This window comes from Anoplopoma fimbria, chromosome 15, assembly GCF_027596085.1.
Source record: "Anoplopoma fimbria isolate UVic2021 breed Golden Eagle Sablefish chromosome 15, Afim_UVic_2022, whole genome shotgun sequence".
In the NCBI taxonomy this organism is placed as follows: Eukaryota; Metazoa; Chordata; class Actinopteri; order Perciformes; family Anoplopomatidae; genus Anoplopoma; species Anoplopoma fimbria.
Window position 1 is genome coordinate 20,225,506 of NC_072463.1, and position 18,939 is coordinate 20,244,444.

General features: G+C 43.5%; 1 protein-coding gene across 4 annotated transcripts in view; it reads left to right on the plus strand.

Moving 5' to 3' along the window:
* eml5 (EMAP like 5) overlaps window positions 1-18,939 on the plus strand; it is a 39,951-nt gene that overhangs the window by 15,407 nt on the left and 5,605 nt on the right. For 2 of the 4 annotated variants that reach the window (XM_054613330.1, XM_054613333.1), the window contains exons 12-27: window positions 886-992; window positions 1,095-1,213; window positions 1,348-1,534; window positions 1,704-1,809; window positions 2,256-2,349; window positions 4,142-4,242; window positions 4,340-4,533; window positions 4,712-4,823; window positions 4,982-5,109; window positions 14,503-14,644; window positions 14,739-14,891; window positions 15,637-15,768; window positions 15,897-15,985; window positions 16,690-16,866; window positions 17,003-17,204; window positions 17,288-17,414. In XM_054613330.1, coding sequence (XP_054469305.1) covers window positions 886-992; window positions 1,095-1,213; window positions 1,348-1,534; window positions 1,704-1,809; window positions 2,256-2,349; window positions 4,142-4,242; window positions 4,340-4,533; window positions 4,712-4,823; window positions 4,982-5,109; window positions 14,503-14,644; window positions 14,739-14,891; window positions 15,637-15,768; window positions 15,897-15,985; window positions 16,690-16,866; window positions 17,003-17,204; window positions 17,288-17,414 — 2,170 coding nt within the window. Of the gene's footprint in view, window positions 1-885; window positions 993-1,094; window positions 1,214-1,347; window positions 1,535-1,703; window positions 1,810-2,255; window positions 2,350-4,141; window positions 4,243-4,339; window positions 4,534-4,711; window positions 4,824-4,981; window positions 5,110-14,502; window positions 14,645-14,738; window positions 14,892-15,636; window positions 15,769-15,896; window positions 15,986-16,689; window positions 16,867-17,002; window positions 17,205-17,287; window positions 17,415-17,708; window positions 17,724-18,507; window positions 18,517-18,939 lie in introns of all 4 variants that reach the window. The other 2 variants (XM_054613332.1, XM_054613331.1) reach the window with 2 other exon arrangements.

The window sequence follows — 18,939 nt, forward strand, 5'->3', positions numbered from 1 at the left end:
TCAGTAGCTCCTGCCAACAAAATATTATCAAATTAGGCTGAGTGGAAGGAGGTGACCAACAGGGACCCTGATGGAAAGTTTAATGTCTACTGGGACTTAGGAAAATATGCCTACCAACACTGCTAAAGCTCACTTATTGACACAAACACAAACATGTACACCACATATTTAACTCACAGACATGAGTGGGAGCATCTTCTCATGTGACTCTGTAAAACATCAAATTATTCCTTTTCTTTTTTTCCACCTTGTTTCTTAGTTACATTTTAGGGGTTGTAAGAATGGCTGGCTGTTACATAATGTACTATACTGCTCCCACCAGCCTTCTAAAGTTAATGTGCTAAACCACCAGAGAGCAATGCACTAGATTGTTCCCTTCGTGTACTTTTTTCTCATGAACTACAAGTTCTATACGTTCTCTGCAATGGAACGTCGATCTCATTAATAAAGACAAATCCAATAAAAGTGAGTGAAGCTTGGAAAGTATAATTGCATTGTCATTCCCAAGTCATATTTTTTTCAGAGACAGAGCGCAGCTGTGCTTTGTGAAATTAAAGCACATACTAACTGCCTTTCCTTTTAATTTTCCTAATGGATCTTGTGAGTAGCCGCCCTTAGCTGCCAGTTCTGCTTATTGCCTTGTCTTGGCACGGCTTCACTATGCTGCATCAGCATTTTTATACATTTGTCTTGAGCGATGTCACTGTGAAGCACAACTGCCTGATAAATAGGAGATGTCACAGGATTATTACATGATACGCCCACACTTTTACCGAAACAGAATGCAGGTATTTGTCACTCTGTTTCCAGTGGGATATTTGTTGATTTAGAGGAAGGGAAGGATTTTACAGATGAGGCGTGATGCAGCCTTGTTTCTGCCCGCAGAGACCTTGGCAGACTCTAACAGTGAAGAGTCGGACTCTGATCAGTCAGACGTTCCCGAGATGGACTCAGAAATCGAGCAGGAGACTCAGCTTACGTATCGACGACAGGTTTGTGATTATATCAAACATGTTCCCCTTTTGAACAGGGCTCCCTGAAAGTTGTATTAGTTATTGAACAGAGAAGGTACAGACTTTTCTATGTTCATCCAGGTTTATAAAGAAGATCTACCTCAGCTCAAAGAGCAGTGCAAAGAGAAGCATCGAGCGACGGCCATGAAGAAGAGAGAGCGAGCACCGGGGAGTGGAGTGAAGCTGCACTTCATTCATGGGTAGGTTTACTGTGTAACATCATCACAGATAACTTTGGAAAGGCTGTTATGGAAGATGGATTTCAATTAGGCAAGATATTTCCCCTTGCAATTAAGTCCTTCATATAATATTTTTCTCATTTTTTTGTGTGCAGCTACAGGGGTTATGATTGCAGAAGCAACCTGTTCTACACCCAGACCGGGGAGATAGTCTACCATGTAGCTGCCATTGGGGTCGTGTACAACAGACAGCAGAATACCCAACGTTTCTACATGGGCCATGATGATGACATCCTCTGTCTGGCTATCCACCCCCTCAAGGACTTTGTAGCAACAGGCCAAGTAGCTGCCAGCACTTCTAACATAAAATATTCAACATTTCTTTTAGTTTTGATCTTGGCTCCTCAGAAATGAGCTGAGAGAGATTCTTTGCCATATAAGACTCAAAATGCTCTTGTGTAAATGGGTTGAATTAAGTATTGTGTACATACTTTGGATGATGTTTGTCCAGGTCGGCAGAGATTCCTCCATCCACATATGGGACACAGAAACGTTAAAACCCATGTCTGTGTTGAGGGGTTTCCACCAGCTCGGAGTGTGCGCTCTCGACTTTTCAGGTAACTCAATGCTGCTTTTCTCAGACTGCATTTAGTTCTCCTGTCCACACAGATTCAAAATAATATACTTTTTTTTTTTTGCAAATTCTTCCAGACATCCTGCTTTCACAAGGGAGCTTAAACCTCTTTCACACAATAAAGAAACAGAAAAAAAAAAATCACAAGACACCCACTTTACAAGCAACACTGAAAAAAGACAATTTTCTGCTCTCTTTTAGTCTCAGCAGTCTGACGGCACCAAGGTAGAGCTGTTCATTTCGCTTCCCTTAATTGGCTGTAGACAGAGACAGCGTGGTGATCTGTTTGTCAGTGTCAGTGAATCACCTGCCGTAGATCAAACCCCCTGGGCTGCTTTCATGTTTCTAACAAGAGCCAATCTTCACTGAACCAAGCAGGAGCTATCTCTGTATATGCTGTACTGAATGGTTTTGGTTTTCCCTCCACAGCGGATGGCAAACGGCTGGCCTCGGTGGGTCTGGACGACAATCACACCATTGTGCTGTGGGACTGGAGGAAGGGGGAGAAGCTCTCTGCCATGCGGTTAGTACAGCTATATCACTGTGTGTACAGCCTTTCAACACGCAGCCTTTGCAGTCCCCACATCCAAAAAGATTTGAAAAACCTTCCTGTTAATCTCAAAGATTGTTTGAGTGATTTTAGTTTAAATATGGACATTTATGGATGAGGGTTTAATTGAAGCCACTTTGCTGTGCAGAGCTGACACCGTGATGAATGGAGGAAAGAAGGGGAATTACCTTTTAGATTACAAGGCGGCTCCACTGCAACACTTAACCTTGACAGAGTCAAAATGGAGTAGGAGTTTGCCCCAAGGCCCCATCTACAGATCCATAATTTAATTTCCATTGGCTCATCCTGGAAAGTTTGGGTGTTTAATATGTCAGATTTTAGTTTGACAAGGAATCAATACAAAATTGTTTCCTTGTCAAACTTGCAGGACAATCAATCAGTAAAAAGTATAATAATTGAAATGTAATATCCACATCATACGAGTTTGTCCTAATTGCAAACAAATTGAACAGTAAAGATATAAAACTCTGCATCTTTAAAAGTACATCAAATAAAAAGTTAGACTTACTTAAGGAGTTTCCAAGGCGACATAATCCTGAGCTTAGATGTGACAGACTTCCTATACCACCAGAGACAATGATGCAAATGATCGCTCTGTGCATAGGATGTAAATGATACATGCGACCAGATATGGGACACACACCGGCTTGTACATTCGATGCAAGATGATAATCTTATTAGACCTGAATTGCTGCAAAGCATGAGAGGTGCAAATTTGTTCAGAACATATCATTTTCAATTTCACGGCATATCAAATGATATAACCTGGAAACCCACAGAACCAGAAGTATCTCACTGGAAAACATCCGTATCTTTAAATATCTTTGCTTTTGCTTTGTTGCTTGTCCTACTTGATGATCATGTTTAGTATCTACTCCACTGGAACTGCCCCTGGCTAGTTTTGAGCAATGCATTGCAGGTTGCTCTCCTGCGTGTTTCGTGCCAGGTTCTCACTGCAGCTCAGGGACAGTTTAGAACTACACAAGTCTCCTTCACAGACCCTGGTGGGCAATGCAGTGAGGAAGGAAAAGGGGCCTGATGGAGCCTAGCTTGTACACTGCCACCTTGTAGTCTTCAGCTGGGAGCGGAGGAGTGGTTGTTAGCACAAAGGGCAACTATTAGAGAACTTAAAAGTGTCAGGTATGGTCCATCACATAGACAGGACCAATGACTGATCCTCAATGATCATATTGTGCAATGCAATCAAATTCTTTCTCTTGTGTGTTTGGGATTACAAAAGGAGCCAAAAGGGTGTTTTTGGTCAATACTACAATAGTTTCATTGTGTTTTTAACATAATAAAGAAAAGACAGCTCTCTCAGAGTGAGACTCTACAAAATATGAAACATGTATAGAATGTATAAATAATATAATACAACTAGCACAACACAAGAAAAAAATTGTGAAGGGATAAAAATAAAGAAATAAAATCCTCTACAACTGAAAACTCACTGTGAACGTTGTAAAGTTATAAGAGAAAAACATGGACAACGTCCAGACGGGATGCACTGTGGTCACGACTTGTCAAATTCCTCATTGACTTTTATATACTTAGACTTCTTTTTGCAACCATAGGAGTTGCCCCCTGAAGGTCAGTAGGGAAAATTCTAATTTAAGGCCCTTCCACGTTGGCTTCACTTCGAACCCGGAGGTTGCTGCCTGGTACAGTCTATGGAAGTGTGTGAATGCATCAATTAATTCAAGTTTTTCCTAAGTGCATTTTCTGTGCTGTTATTGATTTTCAGGGGAAGCAAGGACAAGATATTCGTTGTCAAAATAAATCCCTACCTACCCGACAAGCTCATTACAGCTGGTGTGAAACACATGAAGTTTTGGCATAAGGCTGGTAAGACTCCTGTCTTTTTTTTTTTCTTGAGCATACACTCTAACAAGCACAACTCTGGCTTAGCTGTGACACGTGACACTGTGAGCTTCCCTTTCAGGTGGTGGTCTAATTGGGCGCAAGGGAAACATGGGGAAGACGGAGACGATGATGTGCGCTGTGTACGGCTGGTCGGAGGAGATGGTGTTTTCAGGCACATGCACGGGGGACATTTGCATTTGGAGGGACATGTTCCTGATGAAGACTGTCAAGGCGCATGACGGCCCTGTTTTCAGTGTGCACGCTCTAGAAAAGGTACCACAGGGAAAAAGGGCTCTTTCATTGATCAGTTTATAGAATATAATCAATTATGAAGTATATTTTTCTGTCTGTCTCCGTTTTTGTCTATCCATCTCTTTTTATATAGAGCATACATGTTCATCTAGTTGGATATCATTGCAGCTTTAAATGTACTAATATATTGTCCGTGTAGGGATTTGTGACTGGAGGAAAGGATGGTATAGTAGCTCTGTGGGACGACACGTTCGAGAGATGCCTCAAGACCTACGCCATCAAGCGAGCGGTTTTAGCACCAGGCTCTAAAGGTAAACAAGTCATCCCGTTCTCAGTTGTACTCTACTGTCCTTGGATCATTTGTTCTAGTTTCTAGAGATGAAATACAGCCATCCAATGCAAAACCAGTTAAAACATTCAACCTTTTAAGCTGAGATGAAGAATGCTCTATAATTCATTGACTCTTCAGGGTTACTCTTGGAAGACAACCCCTCAATACGTGCCATATCTCTGGGCCATGGCCACATCCTGGTGGGGACCAAGAACGGAGAGATCTTGGAGGTGGACAAGAGTGGCCCCATCACTCTGCTGGTCCAGGTAAGATACTGATACGAATAACCCCAAACGCTGTGACAAATCTAATGATATACAGCACATGTTTTTTCTGCAGTACGATGAGCTCAGAGTATTTAAGGTGACTTTTTCTTCTGAAAGATTGAAGATGCTCTGACGAGTCATTTTTATTGTACTGTTATGAAGTAGCAGGGATGTTTTTTAAGTTGGAGTAATGCACTAACAAGGTGAGAAAATGGGGATGTGGCTTTATGGCTGCAAAAGAACTTAAGAAATATGTGTTCTGCTTTTGAAAATAGCCGCAGTAACAGAAGCATATCCATTCTATCCATTATAACAGTATTACTGTGTATTATACACTGCAACTGAGAATCACCAAGGAGGTGGCTATGAATGGAGATGAAATATTGCTGCTTAATGGGAGATTTTTAATTTAGTTAAGTGGTGCTGCAGCCTCTCCGAGTATCCCCTGATAGAAGCAGACAAAGCGAATGCTATTGATTGCCCTTTTGAAATGCTTTAAAATACACAAGCACATTGTGATGGATGGGATCAATTAAGAGAACCAAAGGTTGTCGTCAGTCAGCTGTTGAAACAGACTGACTATGTAGGTGTCCTGTGGAATATCATAGAGAATTATATATATATATATATATATATATATATATGGTTAATTTAGTATACCCACTGCTGATGTCTGACAGGAGGAACATCTAAAGATGATTAGGCAAATTTTTCTGATGTTCAGATCAGGACTTTTGTTTTGTTGCTTTACCTGGCGTTATCATGAGGAGGCAGCAAAATTAAATCATTATTGTAACGGGTGGTGTGTGGACCCAAGTGCAGTACGACCAGGAGACAGAGTAATGTTCAGGAGCTTTATTCAAAGCGGAACAAACAGCAGGTAGACAGGCAGGAGATAACTCACGAGTTATATTCCACTCTAGAGAGCGCTGATCCGTCAGCGGAGCAGGCAGACAAAAACCAAAAGGAGCAAAGGCAAATACCGTGGTCTGGGACGGAAGGCTGAGTCAGTTACCGGGGCAGAGGCAAGGCGGAGAAGTCCAAACAAGCGGGGTCGGCAACTGGAAATCAGTCCGGGGAATAACGCTGGAAGGTCTGGCATAATGCGGAGAACGATCTGGCAGTGAGTGTGTGTGAGACTGGGGTTTAGTACTCCTCCGAGGCCGCAGAGTCCGGATCTTCAGTCGGGTGGGTGGAGGGGTCTGGAGGAAGGGTTCCTCGGCCCCGGACGACGAAGCCTCACTGTCTGACTCGGGGGCCTCCTGGATGTTTCTGGCCGGGGTCTTTGTCCTGGAGGGCTGGTCCGGGTGCTGTCGATGGAAGTCTGCGATGAATCGATGGTCATAAATGTGACGAGCAGGGACCCACGACCTCTCCTCAGAACCGTATCCTTCCCAGTCCACCAGGTATTGAATGCCCCGACCCCAGCGGCGAGAGCGAAGCAGGCGATGGATGGCGTAGACAGGTCCTCCTTCGATGAGACGAGGAGGCGGAGGAGGAGGAGCAGCTGGCATCAAGGGGCTCTCCCGGACTGGTTTCACCTTGGAGACATGGAACGTGGGATGGATGCGCATGGACCTGGGAAGCTTGAGTCTTATTGCCGCCGGGTTGATGACCCTTTCGACCTCGAACGGACCGATGAATTTAGGACCCAGCTTCTTTGATTCTACCCGAAGGGGTAGGTCCCGGGTCGACAGCCACACCTTATCCCCTACTTGATAGACGGGGGCTGGAGTGCGGTGTCGGTTGGCCGCCTTTGAGTAGCGGTTAGCGGACCGAAGCAGGGCTGTTCTGGCTCTCGTCCAGGTCTGTTGGCAACGGCGGATGAAGGTCTGGACCGAAGGGCAGGAAACCTCCTTCTCCAGTGGCGGTGGCGGAACTGGTCAGGGTGTTATGCGCGTACTCCACCCACAACAGCTGTTGGGACCACGAACGATCGACCACCGTCAGGATGGTGGTGTTGCCTTCAGATGTGGGCAACCCGGTGACGAAATCCAGGGAGATGTGTGACCATGGCCTGTGGGGTACAGGAAGAGGATGCAGGAGGCCCGCCGGGGCTTGGTGTGAAGACTTGTGCTGGTTGCAGGTCGGGCAGGCGTTAAACTCCTTGGTGTCTTCGGGGAGTGAGGACCACCAGAAGCGTTGTCGCAGGACGTCTTGGGTTCGCTGGATGCCCGGATGGCAGGTGAGTTTGGAGGAGTGAGCCCACTGGAGAACGTCAGACCGAAGATCTTGAGGGACAAACAGGCGATTCTGAGGGCAGGCGCTGGGGCCGGGTTGGCCTTCGGTTGCGGCCGTCACTGACCTCTCAATCTCCCAAGTCAGGACCGCGACTTGGCAGGAGTCTGGAAGAATGGCGCAGGGCCCTGAGGTAGGTTGCTCCTCCTCCTGGAACTGATGGGAGAGAGCGTCAGGCTTGACGTTGCGGGACCCGGGGCGATATGAGAGGGTGAAATTGAACCTTGTGAAGAACAGCGACCACCGGGCCTGTCGTGAATTCAGTCTCTTGGCCGTGCGGATGTATTCAAGGTTCTTGTGGTCGGTCCAAACCAGAAACAGAGTTTTGGTCCCCTCCAGCCAGTGACGCCATTCCTCCAAAGCCAGCTTCATGGCTAATAATTCGCAATTCCCGATGTCATAGTTCCTCTCCACGGGGGGACAACCGACATATTCCCCCCTTCGAGACTTACACAAAGTCTCGAAAAAATAAAAGAAGAGACATACAGGTGTATAATCATGACAAAATTAACAACCCGTCCTTTTTAACATTAAAGCAACTGTACGGAGTATAAAAGTGAGAGTGAAAAACCTGTCAGGCAGCTAATCTTTCTTGAAATATCCATTAAACAATGTAGACAGAAAAATTCTCTCACGGTCCCTCTGCCAAGGCGACCATACGCAGTACTCCATAACACTGAAATGAGGAATTTTAGCAATTTGTGTAAGGGAATGACTTAAGCAAATACATATGGAACTCTCAGTAAATCAAAACAAAACAATGTCCAAAGTCAGGCTGGTCGACCCATCGCACCTTTCTATGGACCTTTTCCTGCCTACCCCACTGTCCCTAAACGAGAAAAAGAAAACATCCGAGGTCCCATTATATTTAGAAACCATCATTTCCCAAGCATTTAATACACAAAGAAGAAAATTCATTTTTAATAATACTAATGTAACATCTAAGAGAAGACATAAGACTGTATAACGCTGCAGTTTCTCAGCAGCCTTGACTCAGGTGTAGTGTCGATGACGTCTTGAATCTGGATGTTGTATCGCCAGTCCACGTTCAGAGTCCTTCAGACCATTCGTATTTTCATGTTTGAAGTGTCTGAATCCATTCAGCCCATCGGAGTCCCTGACAATCCACCACCCTCACAGTGGTCTTCCCCCAATATGTTCTAGAATGAAAGAAAAGAAAACCAGTATCTTTTGCATACAGAACAGATACAAATTAAAACATCAAACACAGAATAAGAACACTTCTATAAGTAAAAATGTAAAAATGTGAAATTATAAATCATATTGTCCATTAATCATATTGTTCATTTGTTTCCATACCCCCCCTTCGAGACTAAACAAAGTCTCGAAAGAGCAAAACAAAATCAACACTACAAACTACGCAAGCAATAACAGAGGTAAATAATAGGATTATAATCATGAGATATTCAAAATGGATATTCCTCCACCAATTCGATCTTTATCGCGTCATCCTCATCCGTGTCAGCTTCGTGTAATAATGGCATCAGAGTTTGATCGCCGGGCAGCACAACTCCAACCCATCTAATTATCATAGCCTTTGCAAAGGTCAACAACAGCGTACAAAAACAAAACATCACACACAACGACAGAACGAGCGCTACCAAAACCTGAACTAACACTGCTCCTAGTGGCCCCAATTTATCCTGCAACCAAGCATTTGCAGACCATCCCGCGTCTTCTGACGGGCCAAACGCATCTCTTATGAGCTTCAATGCCTCTATGACACTAGTCATATTATCAGAACTATCAGGAATCAACGTATAGCAAGCCGACCCTGTTAAGTTCAAAGTCATACAAAGGCCCCCTTGTTTGGCCAAAATATAGTCAAGAGCCATGTCATGTTTTAGCAACGTCAGTCTGTGGCTTCTCTGAGTGTTTGACAAATATTCAAAATCTCTTATGGTTTCGTTCGCAAAGCCCTGCAAGGTGTAGGTAATGTTGTCGATGTGATCTGCCAAGAATGTCACCCCATACCATGGAAGTAATCCTATACCCCACTTCTCTCCTATACTTATTCTCCAATGGTAAGATTCCAAATTGTGGAACTGTGCCAACTCACGTTTCTTCCTACTACTTGAAGCGACATCAGATTGGACCCCATCTGGCCCTACTCCCTTCTGGATAGTAAGAACCTCATATGGAAGTTTCAACAGTGCCATATAACAGCATCCTGTCCACCCATATGGTAGAAATATGTATGCCTTGTTACCACAGACCCACCAAATATCCTTGAAATTTCCTATAGTCACATTCCCCGGCAATATCTGGTTATGTACCCTTAAAATTGTCTTCTTTTTGTGTTGTGGTACCTGAAAAGATGCTTCATACGAATCATTACTATTCCCATGTTCCATTTTACCCAAGTCCATCATATATTTATCACAATCTGATAACCCCATAAACGTTCCCGACCCATCATAAGTTGTATTTGAACAAAAACAGCTGGTAGCTCCCACTGCTGTCACCTCCATTATATCAGGGAACGCTGTTCTGATATCTTCATGCTGATCAAGTAAATTTACATATGATAATTCCATCAACCAAGAACAAGTAAATCTAGGCCTAAACAGATGCACTGACCAAGACATCAGTATATCTCCTGCTGACTGCTGGTGATACAACAGCCATGATAATGCATAACCTTGACACCTAGTGGTTAGTGGTTCTGGTATAGTCTCTAAAATCGAAGGCCATGAGTTCGGCGATAGGACTTTCACCAGACATGGACCATCCGTTTTCACAACCGATCTTACGGAGTGGGTTACTTGCTGGAACCATAAGTTCCTACCTGCCCAAGGGTCTGCGATTTGTAACACTGAAGGATCAAACCCAAATGCCTTCCATTTAGTGTCTCTCTTTTGTACTGTATGGTATCGATCCATCATGTACTCTGGTGTCTGATCAGAGTCAACAAAGTTATTATCTACGTTTGACATAGTCCTCTGAGCTGTCATAGATGACTCTACATACCTCTCTTCTATCCTCTGTTCTCCAACTTCAACAATGTCATTACTGCTGTTCACGCTAGGCTCTATTTTTGACATTAGCTTCTGGGTTGCATTAATCACATCCTTAAATGTCCAAGATGTCATATTAGATGTCTGCGTTATATTTACAAATGTCGTAGATGCCACAGATGTCGTCACTGTTGTAGCATTCATCCCCTTTGGAGTCATAGCTAGAGTAGTAGCCTGAGTAGGTGTATGAACATTCTTAGTTGTTTCTGGAACTAACGTAACAAGCTTCATCTGTGTACTAATCACCTTTGGAGTAGTTACTGTAGTAAATTGTTTCTGAACCCCTTTAGTATTCGTAGAAACTCCAATAGGCCCCAAATCTCTTATCAGGAGTGACACTCTACGAGTTACACGACCTTCGATCCAATAATTTTGATATGGAACAAATTTAAACTCCGGTTCTACATAAGTACACATGTATTCTCCTTCGTCTTCCCGAGTAACGTTACGCAGGACAAGGGAACAATCATCTTCACTTTTCTTCCACCTCATCTCGTTAAACAAAATATACTTCCTTTGATCACGAGGCACAATGTCATCTTCAGGTCTTGTCAACAACAAATCTTCACCACGACTATTCTCCCATTTGGGAGGCAAGTTACCACCACTGTTCCATCTCCCACATTGACAAGGAAGGTAACCTGTTCCTTCTAACCTAACTGATCACAGTACTCAAAGTAGGTGACGTTATAGATACCACCTGAGGCGCCCTTGTAGTTACATGTGATGCATTTATACTTTCAATGGCTTTTGCCATTGAAAGAGTAGATTTCTCTTCCATTTTCCCAGCTTTCGTCTGGAGAGTTGATGTCATCGTTGTCAATTCTCTTGTTTCCCCAACATCTTGGAAGTCTATACTCTTATTCCCCCCTAGTATCACTAGAGACACTACGCGAACTCTAAATCCTAACTCGGACCGCTCACTTCCAATATGTCGATCGTAAAAAGAACACCTGTAATCACCCTGATCTTCCTGTTGAGGCTTATGTACATAGAGACTACAGTCTCCCTCAACCTTCACTCTCCTTTTGTCATTAAGTAATGTATATTTCCCTAATGGTAATGTCTCTGACAGATCTAAGATCTTACCATGGCCATCTTCCCACTGAACTCTGAGTTTCCCTTTACCACTATTTTCTTCTGTACACTGACATGGAAGCCGAACTGACTCCCCCAAGGTTGCTTCAACCCTGGTTCTAGTAACGGTTTGGTTTGACTCTTCTCCTAACTGGTCTCGGGCTCCTTTGTCTAACTGGATCCCTGGGTTGTCCTGCAGCGGAGTCACCGCCCTTTGATATCTCTGGCGCTTTGCAGGCAACTGAAATAGGTCCTGCTGGGTCTGGGACATGTTGAAAGACAATGTCTCTAAATCTTCTTTCCTGTCCATCAACTGCCGAGACATTTCTGGCATCATCAGGAACATGTACAGAAACATCAACATTGTCCACAACTTGGACGATCTCTCCTTCTGAATTCTGACTCTGGGGATTTTCATGCATCTCCCTCTCTGGTGTGTGTTCTTCCACATTGTCTTCGGGCTCTCTTGAGCCTTCAACATCTTGGATCGGTGAATGTGGCGCCTCTTCACTTGGCGCTTTGACACAATGTGATAAATGATACCACGTGGGAGACCCTTTAACCTGGACCGCGGTTCCAGTACTGCGAACTACTTCAAACGGTCCTTCACGGCGTTCGTTATACCACTTCCGTCTAAACACCTTCATAAATTTTATTCCTAAATTAAACCCCTACCTAAACATTGTAGCATTTAGTGAACACCAACTGGACCAAACGGCAAAGGAATTCTCTGTATCTCCCAAGAAAGTGTCACCGAACGCCTTCACACCCCCACATTCCGACCTCCATCTAGAGGAAATTTTGAGACGAGTGAGGGGGGGTTTCAAACGCTACCCTTCTTAAACGAAGTTCATTGTGCATTTAACAGCTCATTTATTATATTACGTCCCTTCTAAAAAGAAGCTCATGGTTTTATACCATACATCGGGCCACATATCTATCCTTACAAATTATTAAATGTCCCGTTCTCAAATCACCACCTATATATGTTTATTCAATCATAATGTGTTTTTTCTTTCTTTTAACTTTAACACATCTATTCTCTTCCTATGCATTTTATGGCACACAGCTGGAACACATCAGCAGCCAAGTTTCACACACACACACACACATTCAGCACTCCTACGCACACCCATTCTCCCCAGTTTCTTCTCATCCCAAAGTAAACACACACACTCATTCTCTTCATCAGTTTTAGATCCCTTCATTCATACAGCATGCTTATTGCCGCTATTTCCTTACTTTTTCTCATAAAATTTATGCTACCTCTGAGATGTAGATATTCGATGAGAGGCTGCATCAGACACCGTTCGTCAGCAAATGTCAGAGTGGTAACAGTCAATCAAATTGTGATTCTACACTCTCCAGTTATTAAACTGACCATAAGATGTCGTTCCAGGTTTTACTCGGCCCATACTACATGCTCCTACACTTGAGGGCTCTATCCTATCCGATTTTGCGGCTCAGTCATATGATCATTTCCTTTATTTCCTTATCTGTCTCTTATCACTCTTTACATTTATTTATTCAAATTACCTGGATCCAGGTTTCCCCAATTTTGTCTTTCTAACTTAATTCCGGACTATGTCAGAGCCATCGTTACGCAGTGGCTAATATGCATGTGTCTTACCGTTAAGAAGTTGAGGGCCCCTCTTCATTAATCTTGCACGATACTGTTTAGCACACCTTATCGTTACCATGAAGCTATTCTAAACTATTCCTTGTATTTCTCATACTTCTTTTCTTCACTTTTTATCTTCTCTCTATTCATTCCCCCTTTTTACATTAAATTTAGCACGGAGCCTCACTTTAAACATCAAATCAACAGGACATGTCCATAACAAGAAGGTTCTTAATTTACAGTGTGACCAAGCAACTCCACATAACAGCCCCAATTTATGACCAGCATTCAATCGAGTGAGCTCACCGTATGTGAAGTTGTAGCAGAAAACCGCGAGGCCACCTCCGATCCTGTTCGTGACGCCAAATTTGTCGTATCTTTCATGCGACAGTGCTGTTGAAGTGATGAGGAAGGATGCTCCGCGGACACTGTTCTTGCTGGTATAATAAAGTTTATTACAAACAAGCAACACATGTCATGACGGACGTCTAGAGCGCCCGGAGGTCTCGAGTCGAATCTGAAAGCCCTGCCTTTCGGGCTCTCGCACCTCCTTATATAGGGTACATGTTATTCAACATTAGGGCTGAAGTCAAGACCATGTATGGGGCTCCGTCATTCTACACATTTGGGCTTAAGTCAAGACCATGTATGGGGCTCCGTCATTCTACACATCTACCCTTCAGCCCCTGGTATGCTGCACATCTGCTTCTATATAAGACAAAGACACTTGGGGCCTTCGCTGTATTGTGCAAGACCTGAAAATATACCACAGAGCAAAGGCAAATACCGTGGTCTGGGACGGAAGGCTGAGTCGGTTAACCGGGGCAGAGGCAAGGCGGAGAAGTCCAAACAAGCAGGGTCGGCAACGGGAAATCAGTCCGGGGAATAACGCTGGAAGGTCTGGCATAATGCGGAGAGCGATCTGGCAGTGAGTGTGTGTGAGACTGGGGTTTAAATACTGAGGTGAGTAGTGCAGCAGAGTGAGCAGGTGAGAGTGATTGTGCTGATGAGGTGGGCGTGGCAGACAGGTGCACTGCATGAGGCTGATTAGGTGAGAGAGGGAGAGTGTGGTAAGAGAGAGAGGGGGCTGTGAGCTGAGAGAAATAGGCGTGACTGTGACAGTTTGTCTATAGGCAACACTGTTTTTAGGATGAACAGTTGATTTCCTTTTGTTTAGCAGGTTTGGTTGCTGGCTTTTGGATTCTGTGAGTTATGAGTTTATGCCATCCCTCCTGCTTTTGGCACAACTTGGTTGGTTTAATTCTTGTGTTTTTGTATTGAATTGTATTTATTTATTTAACTGCAAAAAAACCAACTTCATTCTCTTCCTTCCTTTGTGGCTCCTTTTTTGCTTTCATTACCCAAGAGTGAGTTGACTATCGACACAGTAAACAATGACTCTATTGTTTGTGTTTGCAGGGTCACATGGAAGGTGAAGTTTGGGGTCTGGCCACTCATCCCCATCTCCCTCTCTGTGCCACCGTCAGCGATGATAAAACCCTGCGCATATGGGACCTTTCACCCAGCCACTGCATGCTGGCTGTACGCAAGCTCAGAAAAGGTGAGTCACTGCTCAATACACTAACAGACGGGTGTATTTTCTGACAGGGAGTACACTGGCCCTCGGGCTTCAACAAGCACTTTGTCCTCCACAGGCGGCCGCTGCTGCTGCTTCTCCCCTGATGGCAAAGCTTTGGCGGTGGGCCTGAATGACGGCAGCTTCCTCATTGTGAACGCAGACACCCTGGAGGACCTGGTGTCCTTCCACCACCGCAAGGACATCATCTCCGATATCAGATTCTCTCCAGGTCTGACGCTCACCTCCGCATTTATTCACCTTGACAAAACTCCCATTACATCCTGTCTGAGAAGAAGTAAATATACCTCTGAAATCTGTGTGCCCTTCAAAGCATCTAAGTGTATGTAGGATGCAGAAGTTCAGCAGGTATACATATTTCTCTTCCGCTGTGAATGGGGAGAGATATTGCTGCGGGCCTGACCCAAATTAATGGCTTTCTGTATTAAGGCCAGACAGAGAGGCAGCTAAAGAGGAATGAGAAACAGTTCCAACTAAATCTTTCGCCTGGACACTTAACCTTAGTCCATAATGAAAGAGCTCCTGTTTCTTATCCCAACACTCGTGAGTCCCTGAGAGCCTATACTGCTTAAAAATGACTTTATAAAGCAGTGTAATTATTTATTATATTGTTTATATTTATACTTAGGCACTTGCCGACATAAGCTAATTGCTACAGTGTTTAGCAGGAATAACTTTTACCATGTCCATCATCTTAGTTTATGTTAGCGTGTTAGCAAACAAAGATGAGGCTGATTGGAATGCCAATCGTTTTACTGGAATAAACAAAATATTGGACAAATTAACTTTGACTTGATAAAAGCATTATATGAAAAGTTAAGGGATTCAAAAAGTTATTGCATCAATCCTGAGGTGAAAATGTTATGGCAATTCATCCAACGGTTGTAATAATCCTAAAGTCTGGACCAAAGAGGCTGACCAACCGTCTGAAACTCATCCCTCTTGTGTTTGCTCAGGTTCTGGGAAGTACCTAGCAGTCGCATCAGGAGACACTTTTGTGGATATTTACAATGTAATGAGCAGCAAACGAGTTGGGGTGTGCAAAGGATGTCTCAACTACATTACCCATCTGGACTGGGACAAGAGAGGTAAACATGCTTCCTTAAATACTCAGTAAATCCTTGCTAAAGACTGCTAGCGATCAAATTATGGATTCCAAATGTCTCTATTAAAAAACAATTAAACATCACGGCCCACTGGGCTCTTTCATTCACAGGAAAACTACTCCAAGTCAACACAGGTGCTAAAGAGCAGTTTTTTTTCGAGGCCCCTCGTGGCAAGCGGCAGACCATCCCGGCTACAGAGGTGAGTGGGGAGAGAAGGCACAGGAACAGCCACGGTTATGGTTTTATTGTTGGCCCACATTTTCCCTTTGGGATCAGACGAGGATCAAGGAAGGGCAGTGAAGCGTTTGCACGGCCCACCTTTCACCAGTATCATTCTAGGTTTGGCAGTGGAAGTGTAATATGGTTTAGGTTCCCTATAATACAGTATGACATTCAGACACCTTGGGAGGTACACAGCAGAGGGAAGCATTAAGAAAATAAAGGTCAGAGATGATGGATGCCCATGTCCTCTCCTACCTTTGCTCGTTTGTCTCACCTCATCATGATGCGTTCCCTTTCCTCTTTCCCTCCCACGCATTTGGCTCTTCTCTTGTACACTCGATCACAGGATGATTATCGACTGACTGAGACAGTGGTTTGCTCTTCCTTCTTTCCCTCTTACTTTTTTAAGGAATAGTTTGACATTTTGCTTTAGCAAGTGGTTTAAAATACTGTAGCCTGTCTTCTAATAAAGACATAGAGAGAGCAATTTATTCCAGTGTTGCCTCTCTCTATTGGCTTCCTGTAGATACCTGTAGAGGCTCTTTGTGGTGATGCTCCTTAGTATATTTCTGATTTGTTTTTTTACTATCTCGCTTATTTGACTGTTAAGGATTATATTGTGAAGTGCTTTTACAAAGATCTATATAGATTAATCTTTCCTTACTTACTCACTTGGCTCAGGTGGAGAAGATCGACTGGAGCACGTGGACATGTGTCCTGGGGATGTCTGTTGAGGGCATCTGGCCTTTGATCAACGAGGTCACTGAGGTGACCGCCGCCTGCCTTAGTAACGACAGGAAGGTGCTAGCAACAGGAGACGACTTGGGATACGTCAAGCTCTTCAGATACCCTGTCAAGGTAAGACACAATGCACGGTTCCTTGTATTAACTGGGTTGAGCTCCTCATGACCTACGGCTTAGGTTTATGCAAATGTTATGTTAATCTCTGTGTTAATGTCACAAGTGTTGAATAAATGTTGTCCCTCTTCCCCAGGGGAAGTATGCAAAGTTCAAACGCTATGTGGCTCACAGCACACATGTTACCAATGTGCGATGGACCCATGACGACAGCCTCTTGGTGACGGTCGGTGGGGGCGACACGTGTCTCATGATCTGGGCCCACGAGCCTGAGGGCCACCGGGAATTCAAACAGTGTGACAGTGAGGAGTCGGATATCGAGAGTGAGGACGATGGAGGTGAGAGATGAATTTCCTTTTGAGGTTTTTATTCAACAAATGTTTCTGGTGCTTAAATCTGTATCGATTCGGTCCTCCACCAGGTTATGACAGCGATGTGACGAGGGAGAACGAGATCAACTACACCATCAAGGCCTTATCCACCAACATGCGACCCATGACTGGCGTGAAACCCCACCTGCAGCTGAAGGAGCCCTCGGTGGACGAAAGGTATCCATCAATGGAGCAATGATGAAGCTTTGCAGATGCTCAGAGGGATGATCCTGCACAGTCAGAAAATAACTTTTAGGAATTAGAAAAGGTTGTATTACACAAAATAAGGCTTCTGCATCAAGATGAATTCAAACCTGCCTTCTTTATTCAACCTATCTTTTCTTTTCCTGCGTGAAATTCCTGCCCTGTCCCTGCCCTTTTGAAATAACTCAGCCTTTTCTGCTCTTCTTCTTTCCTTTAATGGCTGTCCATCTGTCATTATCCTGCTTCGTTCTTTAATTCTACTTGAAGACAAGGGGTGGTCAGGTAAGCTTTAGTGTTCATGTACGTTGATTTTGGACAAAAGATTAATCAGAGGGCATAGTATGTATAAACACAGAGAAACGCCTTATCTGATTAAATCATTTCAAGACTCAAGACAGCATCAAGAGTTATTGAGGTTTTAGATTAAATGCCTTTAAGTCTCCTCTGTACAAATTCAGTGTTTGATGCTCTTTTGGGTGTAAATTCACTTGCTATTGAGCTGCTGTTCTCACTGGCTGGACAAATTGGGCCAATAATTAAGTTAAAGCTTCAATTTCTTTTCTTTTCTTGCTTTAATACATTTTAATAGCCAGCATAACAATATTAGATTCTGAATGTTTTTGATAGTCAGTGACTCTGAGGAAAAGCCATTATTAACTTCACATATCAATCAAGAGGGAATATCAAAAATGTACACATCTTTACAAAGCCTATTTAGAGTGTTTTTAAGGAAATATTGCTTGTTCGTCTGGTTCTAAACAGTACTTCTGAGCATTGTCATATTTTCCATCATTATAATCCATCTTTAAGTGTGTCTCAGACTTTGGGTGCTTCAGGTTCATTGATTTCCAGATTAGTTTTTTGACACCGATGCAAGCATCCACGCAGTTGTCATGGAAATGGACTTTAGTTGTCATGGTTACACAATGGTTCTGACTCCTGTATTTTATGTCCTCAGTGGCTGAGGTGTTGTGTTTCGTCATGTGTGTCCGCTGGGCAACAGTGAACGCTGTGAGAAACCTATTTTCTAATTCTAACTTTTTATTTTATTATTGCTGCCATGAAGAGGGTCAAGGTAAGCTGCTTACTGTCTGGTTATGTGATTGCTCTTTAGCGTAAACACACACAGCATCATGTAGATATTTGTAGATTATATATGAAGCCACTGGTGTCTTTCTTCTCTTTCCACATCCTGCCTTGACTGTAGAAGAAGGTCATTGTATTAGTTTGTCCTTACAGTCTTTGCATTATCAATAGTTTTGTCATGCCATTGTGTTTTAAATATGCACTTAAAAGTCTTATTAATTATAGACATATTTTCTTCCAAATGAACCAGAAAAGCTGTTATTTAGCTGATTTAAATGAATTAAACTGTATTTCAGACCCTTATCCTGACATCAATTGTTAATTTTTGAATCTTTTAATTACATTACATTGACTGATTGCCTCAAGATGTGTGGGGGATAACAGACAAAGCTCCAGTTATGTCATATTTTCT